Below are 16,296 nucleotides of genomic sequence, written 5' to 3'. Positions count from 1 at the left end.
CGTCTTCGTCGAATTGCTGATCTATTTCTCTTTCTATATCCTGCTTTTGATATAGTACTTCAATAAGGGCCAGTTGCACACCATGGGCAAAACATAACTGTTGATTTACAGGTAATATTCTCCCGACTTTTTTCATCACACTTGCTCCGTCAGTCATAATACCAACAATTTCTTTTCTTAAATCAAGTCCATGTTGTGCGAGCTTTTATTCTAATAGCTCAATACACTTATTTGTAAACATTGATCCCGTTATACGAATTAAGCCTAGGCTCCAGAACTGACAATTTTGTGCATGTAAATTAATATTCATGTAGCAACGGTTACGCAATGATGTCCATTCATCAAAAGATAAAGAAAATCTCTCTCCTACACCGAATTCAGGTTTTTTTTTGCTAGCTATTTCAGTAATAAAAAAACTCCTTATTTTTTTGCTGTAATCTACAGCCATTTTATGCACAGTGTTGACTGTTGTGGGTAAACTTTTGAATCCTGTAGCTCTAAGACCTGCACGTATATCACTAGAACGGCATATCACGTTGAACGAAATCCCATCAATGGCTGTTAATCGTGCAAGTGTAGCAGGAAGTGATTTTTCTTCTCGCTCCAATATCGGAAAATAATTGGTTAACGTTTTGTTTTGTTTTATTGGTGGTTCATCTCGTGTGTTTACTGAAATAGTAGTTGGTGTGAGGTTAATTTTATGGACTGAAAGTGCGTATGGAGACCTTTCGTTGAACCACCTCCAATTTTTAAATTTTTTATGCAGTCAGTAGACTTACACATTGCTGTTTGCCCTTTTTCTTCTCTTAAAAAATGTTTCCAAACAGCAGAATTACTATTTTTGTCATATTCCATGTACAAAGCCATTATAATTTTAGAAAATTTATTGTTCAAAAAACCAGCAATTTTATTTTTTATTAAAACTTGTACTTTAAAATAGTCACAAACAGATAACGTCTATTCGAGATAAAAATTGTCAGAAACTTGAATAAATGCGACTAAGCACCAAAAATTTTTAAGAATGTAATTACAATCCAATTTCAATTGTTATAACATGTTTAATCCAATTATTCAAAAACATAACTGCAAGAATTTCGAAATTTAGAATCAAGAATTTCGAGTTAACAATCCCAAAATCCCGGGATTTTGGGATTGTTAAAAACCGGGGAATCCCGGGATTTCGGGATCCCAGGATCCCGGTATTCCCAACCCTACTGATGATGATGATGACGATGATGATGATCATTATTATGATCACAATGATAATCATGATGATGGTGATGATCATCATCACGATGATGATCATGATCAAAAGATAAATAGTATTTTATCTAATGCATATTTTGTCCCTTTGGACGGACGAAATGCATTTAAATTGACAAGTCTCTTGGACGTCCCCCCTTCGTCTAATTAACACGTCTCCTGGTCCAAAACGGACGTCTTCAGGACGTTTTGGACATACTCATTAAGCCTTATTTTAAAAAACAAAGTTTTACTTAACTTGCAATTTAATTAATGTGTTACAGTTTTTTTTTGAAAACTTACAATTTTTTCTATTTTAGGGCAACTCTTTACCAATCTCAAACACTTATAAAAGTGTTTGAGATTGGTAACTTTAAAGCATGATGCAAAAGGTTGTAAGAGTTAATTGTTATGTAAAAACGCAAAAGCTATAAGAAACCCAACCATAAATGTGACGGCAATGGGTTTTTAAGTTTTTCTTTACTGTCCTATACTAAGTTTTTATTCGTTGACAGGCGTTTAGTTTAATTTAATATTATTTTAGCATTTAAAAACTATATGCACTTTCAAGTTTCTTGTCCTAGTAAAAGTAGGCAGTATTTTTTTTTTGGTGCATACGTTAGGGTCAGTAAAACCGGTAATTTACCTAATTTCTAAAAATGTTTGTTCATGAGTTTCATAGCCTTGATCACCGCTCCGTCATTATTAAACCAACAAGTCTAATTCTGTTGTTGTAATAACAATAAAGAGGTAGGTTTTGTCGGATTTTTAAAAGTGTTACACGCAACTAAATGCAAAACATGTCCGGATGCTGTCCGTACACAACCAGACGGACGCCAAGACGTCTGTCAGACAATATTGGACGTCTTCAAATTGGAGTACGGTGCTGTTGCACAGTCCTCCAATGTTGGCCACACATACGCTGTATAAAGCTCAAAAAACATACTTGGATTTCATTTTTTAAAAGCTCTTTTTAGTATACTAAGTACAGAGTTTGCTTTAAGAGTACCTTGAGTAATCTGTTCTGACCATTTGAGTTTATTATTAACTGGGATACCTAATGTACTCTCGATAAATACAGCTTCAAAAGTAATTTGACTACCATTTGTGCCCAACATTGTCAGGAGGATGTCGAATCCTCGTGTGATTCTAATTTTGATCCGGGTAATTAGCTTAAAAGAACCTGGTGATTAGTTTAAAAGTACCTGGTAATTAGTTTAGAAGAATCTAGTGAATAGTTTAAAATTTTGTTTTTGCTGATGATTTAAATCTTATGGGTTCCATAAATGATATTTCTCCAAGAATTTTGCACAAAGTTAAAAGTGCAATTTGAACTCAATCATATATTGATCAAACAAATTTAAGATACAGCCAGCCTACAGCATCTAGAAAAATGAAACATGCTAATCATAATGCATGCATGATGGCAAAAAAAGATGTTTAACAAGTAGTAAATGAATCCTCCGTGCATAGTGCATTTTGATGGCAAAGCATTAATTGAACTAAACAAAGGAAAAACAATTTAAAATGGCTGGCTGTTCTTGTAAATATTGATGGTACGACTTCTTGGAGTAGTTTTGAAGTAATATTTAAAAATATAGAATTAAACCATTTCTAAATATTGAGTTTTTAAAAAATATTTTTTTTCCATTTATTCATAGTTATCTTTCCTTTTGCAATATTGCATGGAGAAGTACCAACTAAGAAAGACTTAAAAAAATCTATTGCTAACAAAAACATGCATGATAATATTTGGCATTAGCAGAACTGTTAACGGAGAATTGCTTTTAAATGAACTTAAAGCACGCAATATTTATAAGCAATTACATAAAGAAGTTAAAAAATTATCAAATTACCAAATTACCAAATTACCGAATTACCAAATTACCAGAATACTAAAAATTACCACAAAAAATTACTAAATTGCCGAGAAGTTAAAAAATTTATATACCAAGTTATGCTGCTCATGTTTAAACCAAAACATGGTCCTAATATCTATCATGTTTAAACCAAAACATGGTTTATCTCCTAATTTCTTTTACTCTTACTTTGCCCAAATTTCTCATAAAAAATCCACAAATATTTCAAATGATATACTTGTAATTCCAAGATCTTATTAAAACTCAGCTCGCTTTAAATTCAATATCTTGGACCATTTCTACGTATCGTCCCTGTGGGCACGGTACGTTTTTAAAACGTTTTTTAGACGTTTTTATAAGGTTTAAACCTAATAAAAACGTCCAAAGAACGTTTTAAAAACGTACTGTGCCCACTGGGGTGGACCATTTCTACGTATCGTGGACCATTTCTACGTAAATTTTTTTTCAAAATAAAATTTTTATAAACTTCTCTTTAGAAAAATTCAAAAGAGAATGTAAACGTTTTTTATTAAAAAAAAACTTTGATTTTAAATATTTTTTTAAAAACAAGATCAAAAACTAAAATAACTAAACTTAAAACGTGATGAATACTCTCTTATACTTGTCATGATGATCTGACTTTTATTTCGGAACAAAATAAATCATTTATGGTATTGTTCATCTGCGTGGAATTTTTTTTTTTTTTTCAAAATTTTTGTGTGATTGTTAATTTTCAAAAATTAATATTAACTAACGGCAATAATGTTAACGTCTCGTCTAATAACGGCTCGGCAATAAGACAGTATATGTCTTCTTCTTGCTCCGACTATTTAATTTATATTTACTATTTCATCATATTATATTATAATAAGGAACTTATTAATGCTCATTCGAGCGTGTTTGAAACGGGACTTTTGGCAGCCATTGCAACCGAGGTAATAGCGAGAAAGAATCGTAGCACTTTTGTTTATAAGAAAAGTAAACGAAAGTGTATGCAATTACTTAAAACTTACGTAAACTTCAAATTATGTAATGTTAAAAACATACTAAAACATATATCATGTTCTATAGTTTTACTTTCGCTTGAAAATTGCATTGCGTCAGCATCACCTTAAGATTTGATCTGTTGCATTTATTTCCGTTTTATAAAGTCTTTAATTTTTATATAGTTTAAAATTTTGTTTAAACAATATCCCTGCGTAGCCTAGTTATAAATATTATTATTTGGCAACAAAAATTAAAAAAAAAATATAAAATTCATAATTCAAAAAACAAGTCTCTTATAAAAAAAATTATGATTCCACGTACTTTTACTGGAATATATAAGTAAAAATAAACATTGCAGAAAAAAATTTATCTATTAAACTTCCCCCTTAAACCTCTAAGATCGTTTTTAAAACAATTTGACAGGTCCAAGACTGTTTTGCACCACAGATGAGCAGCCGTGGCGCAGTGGTTGCGCACTTGCCTTAGAAACAAAGGATCCTTGGTTCAAACCCCGCTTATGGGCAAGTTTTGCGACATTGGTTAGGAAATAGGCGTGAACTTCCAATTAATTGCTCATCCGTAGTGCTCTGTGATAAGACCGTAAGGACTTCTTGGGGCACCTAAATAAAAAATTTTAAAAGAAGAAATTTATATATGTATATATATATATATATATATATATATATATATATATATATATATATATATATATATATGTGTTAAAATATAAAAAGTCAATAAACCAAACAATTATAACTATTTCATAAAATTTATATTTTCCTTTAGGTAAAATTTACAGTTTTCTACTAGTCGCTCGTGGCTACATTACCAAAACTATCTCTGTTTTATTTATCTATCCATAATATAAATAGCAAAAGTATTTAAAATTTTGGGTTTTCAAATATATTTTAAAAGTATTAATGTATTTTTTGTTATAATAGAATTTAATTAAATATAAATAAGTTTATACATTATTAAAGCTTTTAAATACTATGCAGTCGAAAAAATATATAAAATAAAAAAATATGGTTCAAGTAGCTTGAAGCAAATATCAGGTTGCACTTATTTTAGGGTTTTAAAGTCAGTATTGACATTTTTTAATTCAAGTCTGAAATAATTTTTTAACTCAATTGAAAGAATTTCAGGACATAAGTAAACCATTAAGAAGTGATTTTTTAACTTCTTCCTGCCACTTCCTACTTTTTATTAACAAATAACAATGTTTTAGATGCTATTGTTTTGTGAAGGGCATTAGGAGTTAATATTGGTTAGTTGTTTAACTTTCTTCAATTAAACAATTGATGTTTGTTTTTTTCAAGCTATTTAACCAGTTATATCGCTATAAGGATCGTCAATTGGAACATCAGATTCAATGTTATTTCTTAAATCGTTGTATCGATCAGCAAATGGGCTGTCATAAAATGATGTAACAATCCAGCCGTCACCGACTTTTGACTTTGAAACTCCCATTCCAAACTTTTTGTTTGATTTCCACATAAGTTGCACAAAATCAGTATTTTTTTTTGTAACTAACGGACTTTTAAAATCGTAATCTTTAGCTTCACTTGCCCAACTGTCTATAGCATCTTTTCCGATATCTAGCGAATCTAATTTTACAAAGGCTATATTTTGTCCAGGTAATCTATATTCATCAACTTTGTTTATATCAAAGTCAATCTTATTACCCAATAGATCAGCTTGTATTTGCGCTTTATCTGATAAAGTATCTGACCATTCTAAAGAGGTCCCGTGAAACTTTTTTCTTAGAACTGCCGTTTCTAAAAGAGCAGACGCTTTCACTTTATCGTAATTGGGGTACAGCATTTCTAAATAAAATGTTATTATATATAATAAGAAGAACATATATATATATATATATATATATATATATATATATATATATATATATATATATATATATATAATATATATATATATATATATATATATATATATATATATATATATATACATATATATATATATAAATATATATTTATATATATATACATATATATATATATATATATATATATATATATATATATATATATATATATATATATATATATATATATATATATATATATATATATATATATATACATATATATATATATATATAAATATATATTTATATATATATATACATATATATATATATATATATATTTATAGATAAGAAAAGTTTACTTTTGAATTGAAATTAAAACTTTTTAGCATTGACTAGAAAAATTAGTTTTATATAGGATACATGAATCGTATAGTTGCATACTTCAAAAACTACATACAAATATCAAAGTTCATAAAAAGATATTAAAACCTCTATAAAGAAATAGAAGGTCAGATTAAAACTCATCAAAGATATGTATAAAGTGAAATTAAAAGCAATTTTAAAATATAATTAAAATTTAACAAACACCTGACAATGGCAATGGTGTAAATGAGCGTACTCCTCCAGCAACCACATCACTTGTAGTTGAATTATTTATCCTTGCATTTGGTATATTTTCAATTTTTGAGATATTTTTCTCAACAGATGAAAAACTTTTTATTTTATTAACTTTTTGAAAATCGTTTTTTAATAAATCTGATGAGTTTTGGACTACGTTTTGGATGATCTTTTTTTGATTTTGTTTTTTATCTTCACTAAATAAAGACTTTCTTTGTTCTTTAAAATTAATAAATTTATTACTTCTTAATATTGAATCTGAATTGTTTTCAGAAAATGGTATTTTTGAAGAGTCACTTGAAGGACTTAAATTCAATCTTTTAAATTCATTTCTCGACTCATCTGTAATTCTCGACTTATCAATGTTTCTTGAGTCATCAGTGTTTCTCGACTCAGGAGTGTTTCTCGGCTCATAAGTGTTTCTCGACTCGTCAGTGCTTCTTGACTCATAAGTGTTTTTCAATTCATAAGTGTTTTTATCATTAAAAAGACTATTTTTAGGTTCTGCCTTTTCAGCATGATGCTCCTCATTATTAGATAATGCTTTAATACTATATAAATTTTCTGCACTACTAAAAAAAATATCATCTTTATTGCCTTTTTTTTCTTCATTTGAGCCCCCAATCCCATAAATATACTCATTTTTGTTTCCAATGCCGTTGTCAAGATCTGCCGTGGATGCAACATCGTTTCTTATTTTCTCATTTATTTGATTAGCAAACTGATTAATTTTTTCTCCCACTCCTCTCTGAACTTCTTCATCCAAGCCAAATTGTGATAACTGATTTTCAGTATCCATACTTTCCCTGAAATCATCAGACCCAAGTTTTACAAACATCGACAATTTATCGTTTTTTAAATCGTTATTTAATAAGTTTTCTTTCTCGTGTTTAACATATGTTGGTTCAAAGTCTAAAACATCTATTTTTGGAGAACTAGCAGAACCGATTTCATCTAAATTTTTAATGTATAACTGGTCAGTTATTGTCTGCTGATAACTTTCATTAGAAATTTTTAAATTTGTACTGTTTACTGTATCTAGATAATTGCTTTTATTTATTTGCCCACTAACAACATCCTCTATACCCTTCAGTTTTGCAGTTAAATCGCTTAATAAAAAAAGTATTCTTTCCTTGGATTTTGATTTTTCTGCAGATGTTCTAGTATCGTTGTGCATTGTGTCAATTCTAGACGATTGATTTAAGATTTCAGCGTTTCCATTTACATTTACTACATTTGTATGAAGACTTTCAAGCTTGCGAAGAAAAGAAGCGTCATTTTCCTGGTTAATATTGGGAAAAGCTGTTTGAACTTTAGATGGCTCATGTCTCTCTGAGCTATTGTTAGGTTTTTTATCTTTTAAACGATTTTCCATATTTGTATAAGTTTCATTTTCGTCGTCATTCAAATTTATAATTTTATTATTGTTGAGTGTGTTTTGTGGTTTGTCGTGTGAACTTTTCAAAAATGCTTCAACCGTATTCTCACTTTCTTTATGATCATATAAACTTAAATTATTTAACTCGTTTGCTAAACTTTCTTCCTTTGAATCAACATGGTGGTCGTTTTCATCAACGTTGGGTTTTTTACGAAGTTTTTCAACAAGATTAGAGTTCGAAAACATAGCAATTTTTTGACCTGTTGCAAACGAGTCTGCGTATTTCCATGGTAATTTAAATTCAGAAATATGTTTATAATTAACTCTCAAACCATTCATACGATTAACATTGTTTTTACTGTTGAAAATATTTTTATTGGGATTTCCATTAAAACTTGGTGAGTCTTTTACATTGTACTCTGGCAATTCTTTCGGAGAAAAATTTGAATACAAGTTTTCAGGATGATTTGGTTCATCTCCGAGTTGAAAACTATGTCTTGACGATCCAGATATACTAGGTAACTCTTTAACATATTCCGGAAACATTGGTTTTGTCTGCGGGGTGAGTTTAGGTTTTAAATGTACTGGTATTTCATGACCATTTATTTCGTAGGTAATGCTAGCTGTTTTGTCATAAAAATCATCTATGCCGTTCAATTCAAATTCCTCTGAAAATATAAAATCTATAGTTTTGAACTATGAAATACTACAAAATATTAATTTTAAATTTATCGTTTAATCATATTTAACAATAACATTTAATCGTAAATATTTTAGTAATACTATAAATATTTCTGTAATACTAAAAATACTTGTTTAAAATTTTTATTTCGATGATAGCTACAATAATACAATATAATTATAAATATAATTTAATAAATATAAAATAAAAAAATAAGTGGAACCTTAAATATTACTGACACTTATTATGGGAGGATCTTGGATCTTAACATAAATGGACCTTGGCACGACCCAAAAAAGCCACTTATACAGCATGAAAATAGAAATATTCCAGATAATAAAAAAGATGAAATTGAAATCTCACCATTACATCCGACTATAAAAATCAAATTTTTATTTTATTTTTTATTATTTTAACATACGAGCGGAATAACAACATTCCAACAAATTTGCATTTTTTAATTAAGACATAAGTTACCAACAAAACAACATTTTTTTTTCATTAAATTTAAATAGATAAATTTAATTATAACGAATACTAATAATTTTTTTACAAACGTTTGCTATTGAAGTAAACAAGACAGTTTGGAAGCTCTTGGGGATACTTTGGTTGGCCAATACCTCATTTAAATGTTTGCCACGAATATTTAAGAGATGGTGAACTGATTCAAGGGTGATACTTTAACTTGGCAATATTCATTTTTTTTTTTTTTGAATTTTTAAAAATTTTTGAATTTTAAAATTTTTTCTGCAAATTCTTTCTCCAGGGTTAAGTCAAAGCAAAAAGTAACAACATGCTGAAACTTTCTAAATTTATTATTAATACCAAAAATTTGGAAGCTTGAATCTCGTTCTGCAATTTTCTGGAGAAAACCCCTATAGTATCCACATAGCAATCTGTGAAATTTATTTACAGCAAATCGAACTCATTATACGTTTCTTCCTGAATGTGAATACTAAAAAAAAATGAATGCTTCCTGTAATTGTTGTACATTTAATTTACAACGTGCAATTTACAACATAAGGTTAACAACGCCAAAAATGAGGTGCACCTCCTTTGGTGGATGACTTCCAAAATCAGGGCATTAGATGTTCCGGAAATATCAGACTTTGTTGTTTCTATACTTTTTGAACTGTCTGCATAACTTTTAGAGTTTTTTAAAGCTTTTAGAGATTACACGAGGGAGTAAATTGTTTTAGGGGATCCACAACTAGAGGCATTTTTTGAGTCAATGTTGCGTTATGTACAGATGTGCATGCTTGCATTAGATTGAAGTCCACTTGATCGAATGTTGACCAATTTCATACCAAAAGAAACAATAAAGGTTAATGTATCAGCTTGAATGAAATTTCAAATTATTTTGATGTTATTGTAGTTTTCTGGAAGGTTTTCTGATACAGAAACCATAATTTGTTTCTTAACTTTGATTTTGTGGAAAAAATTGAGTTCCAATCACCATTATAATACCTTGTACCTTTTTATAATACCTTGTAGCTAATACTTTGTTAAATTTAGGCAAAAAAATCAACCTAAATCAGCCGCTAAAAATTGTAGATTTTTGCGCAAAAAGCTGAATCCTAAAATATTTATGCAACAAACTTTTCCTATGTACATAGTGTTTTATTAATTTAGAACAAAAATTATATCTTTATTCAGTATTTTATACTAAATTGTGGATGGGAGCAGTATATCATTTATTTTCTTATGATTCGATTGGTGAGGAACATGCTTATTCGTCTTTGTACTTTAACATAAATAAAAAGTAAAAAAAAATTTTTAAAGAAAAATGAGCTTGGAAAAAAAATTGCTAAGAACTTCATTCTTGCCCCATAGAGCCTTAAAAACCTCAATATCATCCACAATATTAATGCTGCTGTCTAGCTCGCTATTGCTGGATAGGGAAGTCTCCATCGGCTTAAAACTACCGGCTCATAAATAAAGCTGAAATTCTTTTCTAATTTTAGTTATTCAGCACCATATTGTATGCTGTCAAAGTTCGAGTAACTTTTTTTATTAATTTTGCTCTTGACTATTATTAATTAATAATGTTTCTTTAACTGACTTTACTATTCTTTTTTGACGATTCAAAACTGACATTTTTTTTTTCCACCTTGAGGAACACTAGCGTCAAAAACTCACGAAATGATTCATTTGATAGATTTGAACAATTATTTCTAAATATTTCTGAGCCTTTTCAGCTTGAGTTGCTGTAAGATACCTTTTTAACTTTTTTATGCATAGCATGTAGACAATTTTCTAGTTATCATCATGACACGTAGCTTGATTCCGCATTTCTTTTTTATTTGGCTATATAATAACTGACAAACTTTCGTTAGATTTCCGTCCAAAATAAGTAACAGTGATATGATAACTATTTGTGTGGAAAAAATCTTATATATACCTTTGGTTTCTAATTCAATTTTTTTTTAAACTTATTTTAGAAAATACTCGCAAAAAATGCTGTGAAAAATCTTTTCAACTGCTTTTTATATACTTCTCTTAGGTTTTAATTGATTTCTTCACATTGTTCTAAACAAGTAAAGAAATCAATTGATAAATATGTAAAATTACATTTTTGTGGTTTTTAAAAAGACATTTTTAAAGTTTTATGAAGTTTATTTTAACTTTACTTTCTTTTTTGCCAAAGTCTTAAAATAACTCAGTTTTAAAATTACTCTTTTAGAATTTTAATGAAGAAATTTTACGCAAAATTGTTTTCACTTACTACATTAAAAATATCACTTTTAAAAACAATTTAACTTCAAAGTCTTTTTTTTACTTGATTAAATAAAAGGATTATATTTATGTGAAATAAACTACGTTTTTAAAGGAAATCGAATAACCCTTGTGAGGTTTAGATTTGATTTGATTTTAAAAAAATATTAGCATAGATTTAAATATATATATTATATTTTTAATGCTATGCTACTTCTATTCTATAGAAGAAAGTATAATTTTAAAAAAGAACATTTTATACAAAAGTATGTACAAAGTATATAGAGGAAGCTCGTGTACATAGGGCCGGATTCTTTTAATGACCAAATTCAAGGCCCAGACCTGTCTAAAAATGATGAAACTGATATGATCTCATCTCAGTACTAATAACTTTGTATTAATATAAGTATATTGGCTTAAACTATAAAAGCTCGTTTGGTGAAGGGTTCAAAAATTAGTAACCCTTGGTACAATAAGCTTTTTTTTAATTATACCTAGGTCACTAGCCATTATACCTTGGACTGCTCTCTGAAAACTAGGTTCAACTCCATAATAAATTGACTACAAAGATAGCCTCATAAATTTGACTAAAAATTTATTTAACCTAAAATTGTTTTCAACAAATTTATCTAATGTTACTTAATTACAACACTTAAATAAATAACAAAACTGACTAATAGTTGTGAGCAAAGTTAACAAATAAGTCTACGCGTAAAATGGTAGTCCCAAAACAACTACGAACAACAAAAAATTATGCAACAATCAAAATTCAACAATCTACCTTGTTATCAAGGAACTCATTAAGCACATATAGACCTAGGTTAAATCAAACAAAATGTGCACGAAATGATAACCTCATGAAAAATGTCATCTAATAACGAACTCCGATTGAGAGAAAACTTATTAAACATTGCATTTAGTATTTAAGTATCAAACAATATAATATACAAATATTTATAGAAAAGCATTACTTTGAACTTTAAAGTTTTTAAATAAAGTGGGGTGGCCCTATATACAAAGAGGCCCTAGTCTCACGAACTTTCCCCAGACTATAATTTTTATAGACCGCTTTTTTTAAAAGTGTATAAAACCTCAAAAAACATTTTCTAAGATGACGATAATGTAATAAAAGTTTCAAATTAGTGAGAATACTTGTATTATTAAAATCATACTATTTTTTTAAACATCTTAATATAATAATATAATAAATAAGATCCAATTAAAAAAAAAAATTAAAAAGTTAGATAAAATACCACCAGCCTCAGCCATGTCTTTGTTAAAATTAAGACCTTCGTTGCTTGATATTATTTTCTTAACATAAGAATCTTCAGCTGCATCAATGTTTCGATCTAACGCGCTTTCGGAATGCCATGGTCCTTAAATTATTAATAAAAGTTATTCCAAAAAATTAATAACATCACAATCAGTCAAAAAATACTTTTAAAATTATATATATATATATATATATATATATATATATATATATATACATACATATGTATATATATGTATATATATGCATATATATATATATATATGTATATATACATATATACATATACATATATAAAAATACATTTATATATATATATATACATATATGTATATATGTATAAATATATGTATATATATACATATATATATATATATATATGTATATATATATATATATATATATATATATATATATATATATATATATATATATATATGTATATATATACATAGAGAGAGAGTATCAAAAAAGGTATCTATGGCAACAACCAAAAAATATGTTCAGTAACTAGTAAAGTTTTAAATTCAAACAATTTAAATTTAAATTTAAATAAACAAAGTATTAAAAAATATTAACTGTAAACATTTAAGACCTGCAATATGAATTGTCCCTTTTCTCTCAACATTTTTTGAGACAGATTTAGTTCCAGATTTCTTTTTATGATGTTGAATTGCTTGAATCTCTATGCACAAAAAAATGTCAGTGATGTTGAATAGCTTGCTCAAAAATTACAAATTAACCTCAAACAAAGCTCAAAAAATTACAAATTATGTACATTTTTAATTTTACTGTTGTTATTTGTTGCTATTACTTAAGTAAATATTGTCTTGGCAAAGTTATAAAAGAAGTAAATTATTATTATGATAGTCCTTATAATATATATTTTATTTAATAATACAAAATAGAATGGTTAGCTATACTACCCTAATAATTAAACAGAGCCTCAGAGTTAAAAAGATGTATAAATATTTTGGAATACTTAACAGAAGTAATATTTACTTTTAAACAATAAATCAATTAATTTTAATAATATTTACAAATAAAGTTAATAATAATGATATTTTGCGGAGAAAAACCAAAACTTGGCTCTCTTAAACCTTTTTAGCGTCAAAAGATTTTAAAGTTATTTTTTTGAAAAATATCTTTTATTGCATTTATTACCAACGCAAAAATTTGTCAAAAATTGCTTCTAAAATCTCTTCTGCTCACTCTCAAGTCTATTTTGTTCATTCTCAACTCTGCATGCAACCTTGCAACGGTTTAGGTGCAACAAATATGAGATAAAAAGGCTTGATGGTGCATCTATTTTCGATTGGCGGATATAGAACAGCAAATTATTCAAGCTAAATATGTTTTTCCTTGGCGGATAAATAAAATCTTTAGAATCCCGCAGCCTAGTATAATGCATAAAGCAAGATTCAATGTTGATACTTTATATGTTAACAATTAAAATGTCCAAAGTTTCACGCAAGATATTAACAATAGACAAGGCAGAAAATTATAACCATAGCTTCTTCGTTAGTGTTATGTATGTCCCATGGTTCCTAAAAATAGAACAGCAGCCTCTACTCCAAGACTCTTATGAGCAGAAGAAATCCTTTTGCTCTTGTACGAGGGCCGACGACACGGGTTTCTTTGTGGAGGGGCGCAATTGTCAAATTTTTAAAAAAAGTTTTCTATATCTAGATCTTTCTTTGAAAAAAAAAACAAAAAAAACGCTTAGAAAATAAGTGGGTCCCCGGCTCACCCGGTGTTATCGGCTCTGAGTACTATAGTAATATAAAGAGGAAATGCTCTAGTAAAAAGCTTGAAATGGTAGATGAGCAACTAGTTGTTAATTTATTTTTGAATCAGCATCAAAAACTAATCTCCACTTTAGTGATTTGCTTTTAATTAATAAAAAGTAATAGCGCAATTATATGGGAATCAACTGACAGATATAAAGATTAGGCAACAAAGTATGTTTGTATCTACGTTCTTGTATAAAACAAAATCACTTTATAATACTTATAAGCATTCCAAAACTTTTTTTATGTTGGTCCTTTTTATGCTTTTTTACATTATCATTTTTTTATGTTGGCCCTTTAATGATATTTTTGGTTTTGTTGCAAACTTTTCATTTTGGATGTTTCAGTACTTTCAAAATTGTACAGATATTAGATTTTTAAATTCTAGGAAAATTCTTTGATAATATTCGTGCAAGTCAAAAATATAAATATAAAAAAAAAGTAGATTCATCAGATTACTGAAATATTTCTTTGAAATTAAAAGACCAGAAACCAGTATTACCTTTAAATTCCAGCAGGGTCACCGCCCATAGAATCAGTAAACAATTCATACTAAATTCATATTACAAATCTTATTTAAAAGCTGTCAATCATTTTTAAAATGTTTGCAATATTGAACAAATTAAAGACATTTTAAGATTGAAAATCTAGATAAAAATTTAACAAAGCTGCTCAATCTAAGCATGCGCATCACTCGAGTAAATTTTACGCATCAATTCACAATTTTAAAGCTTCATCGAAAAATGTCAAACAAAAACAAAACAAACAAAATACCAAAAAGTTTATACAGATCAAAACTATCGAAACTAGATTGCATAAAAACAAAAAACTTCTATAAAATAAGTTCTTTAGCCATTTAAGTATTCAAAACATTAGAAACTAATCTCAAAAGACATAACGTATCAATAGTATCGTCAGACCAGTTAAAACACCTAATCTATAAGTTTAATTGAGTTGTTTGACAATACCAAACGCGTAAAACTTTGATAAATCAAGCTGCTCGACTACCCAAAACGCGTAAAACCTAAGTGAATTTATTGTTTGATTCTTTATAAAACATAAAACTTAAGTGAACTGAGCCACGCACACACATATGCACACATAGGCACACAAACACACACACACTCACACACACAGCGCGCCAAAGAGTTTGTTTGATTATTTAAATAATACGAGAGATACAGTTATGTTTAGACCATTTAAAAACGCTAAACAACTTTTGGAACATTTAAACTTAGTAGGTGCGCGCACGACAACAGTAAAATTATTTGGTACTTAGCATACATTAGAAAAGTTTTCAAGTCTTAAATAGAATAAATTTAAAATCTTCATCAAACTCTTTGATGGTTTAAGGAATTACCTCAGGGAATCATAAAAACAACCTCTAGCTTTTCTCGAGGTACTCACGCCTCACCTGTTCGGTCTAAAACCCATGATTACGAAACCGCTACTATTATTAGTTAGAGTACTCATGGTGCAGGTTAAACCGATGACTTCAAAACCAAGAAATCTATAGAGTGATGCTTGCTCCAAAGCATCAGTCTATAGATTCAAAATATACTCCGAATCATGCCTTATAGAAGTGTGTAAATATAACAATAGATTCTGAAGTAAAACAAACTTTATTAGAAGTATAACTTCTGCTCATTAAGGTTTTTCAAAAAAACCTAAAGATCTCATTATAGAGCACCAAACAAAAATTCACTTTTTAATTTCTATTTTTAAGTTTCTATTTTTATCTCTAAATAGTGTAAGATTGCATGTTAGACACTGTGAAATTGTTTTTTACGGTCGACGACACTGGTTTTTGAATTGGATCCTTTAGAAAAAAAGCGTCTCACAGCCCCCCGTGTCATCAGCCCTGTTAATTATTTAACACGTTTAATTTTAGTGGTCTATGAGAACAATATTTAGTTGG

General features: G+C 28.3%; 1 protein-coding gene across 1 annotated transcript; it reads right to left on the bottom strand.

Moving 5' to 3' along the window:
• Positions 1 to 4,841: 4,841 nt before the first annotated feature.
• On the bottom strand, positions 4,842 to 15,078 carry LOC100206395 (probable cyclin-dependent serine/threonine-protein kinase DDB_G0292550). The gene is made up of 5 exons (XM_065793833.1): positions 14,881 to 15,078; positions 13,184 to 13,273; positions 12,569 to 12,691; positions 6,511 to 8,586; positions 4,842 to 5,914 (listed from the first exon to the last, which is right to left on the bottom strand). The coding sequence occupies exons 1-5, from the start codon at positions 14,927 to 14,929 to the stop codon at positions 5,412 to 5,414; spliced, it is 2,841 nt and encodes a 946-aa protein (XP_065649905.1). The 5' UTR covers positions 14,930 to 15,078; the 3' UTR covers positions 4,842 to 5,411.
• Between the last annotated feature and the right edge of the window lie 1,218 nt (positions 15,079 to 16,296).

This window comes from Hydra vulgaris, chromosome 03 (assembly GCF_038396675.1).
Source record: "Hydra vulgaris chromosome 03, alternate assembly HydraT2T_AEP".
NCBI classification, from domain to species: domain Eukaryota; kingdom Metazoa; phylum Cnidaria; class Hydrozoa; order Anthoathecata; family Hydridae; genus Hydra; species Hydra vulgaris.
The sequence above is the reverse complement of the archived record's forward strand: the minus strand, read 5'-3'. Positions and strand labels throughout refer to the sequence as shown.

Bases quoted from the DNA above. Each gene is read 5' to 3' on its own strand.
- LOC100206395 (XM_065793833.1), bottom strand. From the start codon at position 14,929: ATGAATTGTTTACTGATTCTATGGGCGGTGACCCTGCTGGAATTTAAA. The intron at 12,692-13,183 runs GTCTTAAATGTT...TAATAATTTAAG, and splicing joins AGGGACAATTCATATTGCAG to GACCATGGCATTCCGAAAGC. The intron at 5,915-6,510 runs GTGTTTGTTAAA...CATTTTATTTAG, and splicing joins TACACCATTGCCATTGTCAG to AAATGCTGTACCCCAATTAC.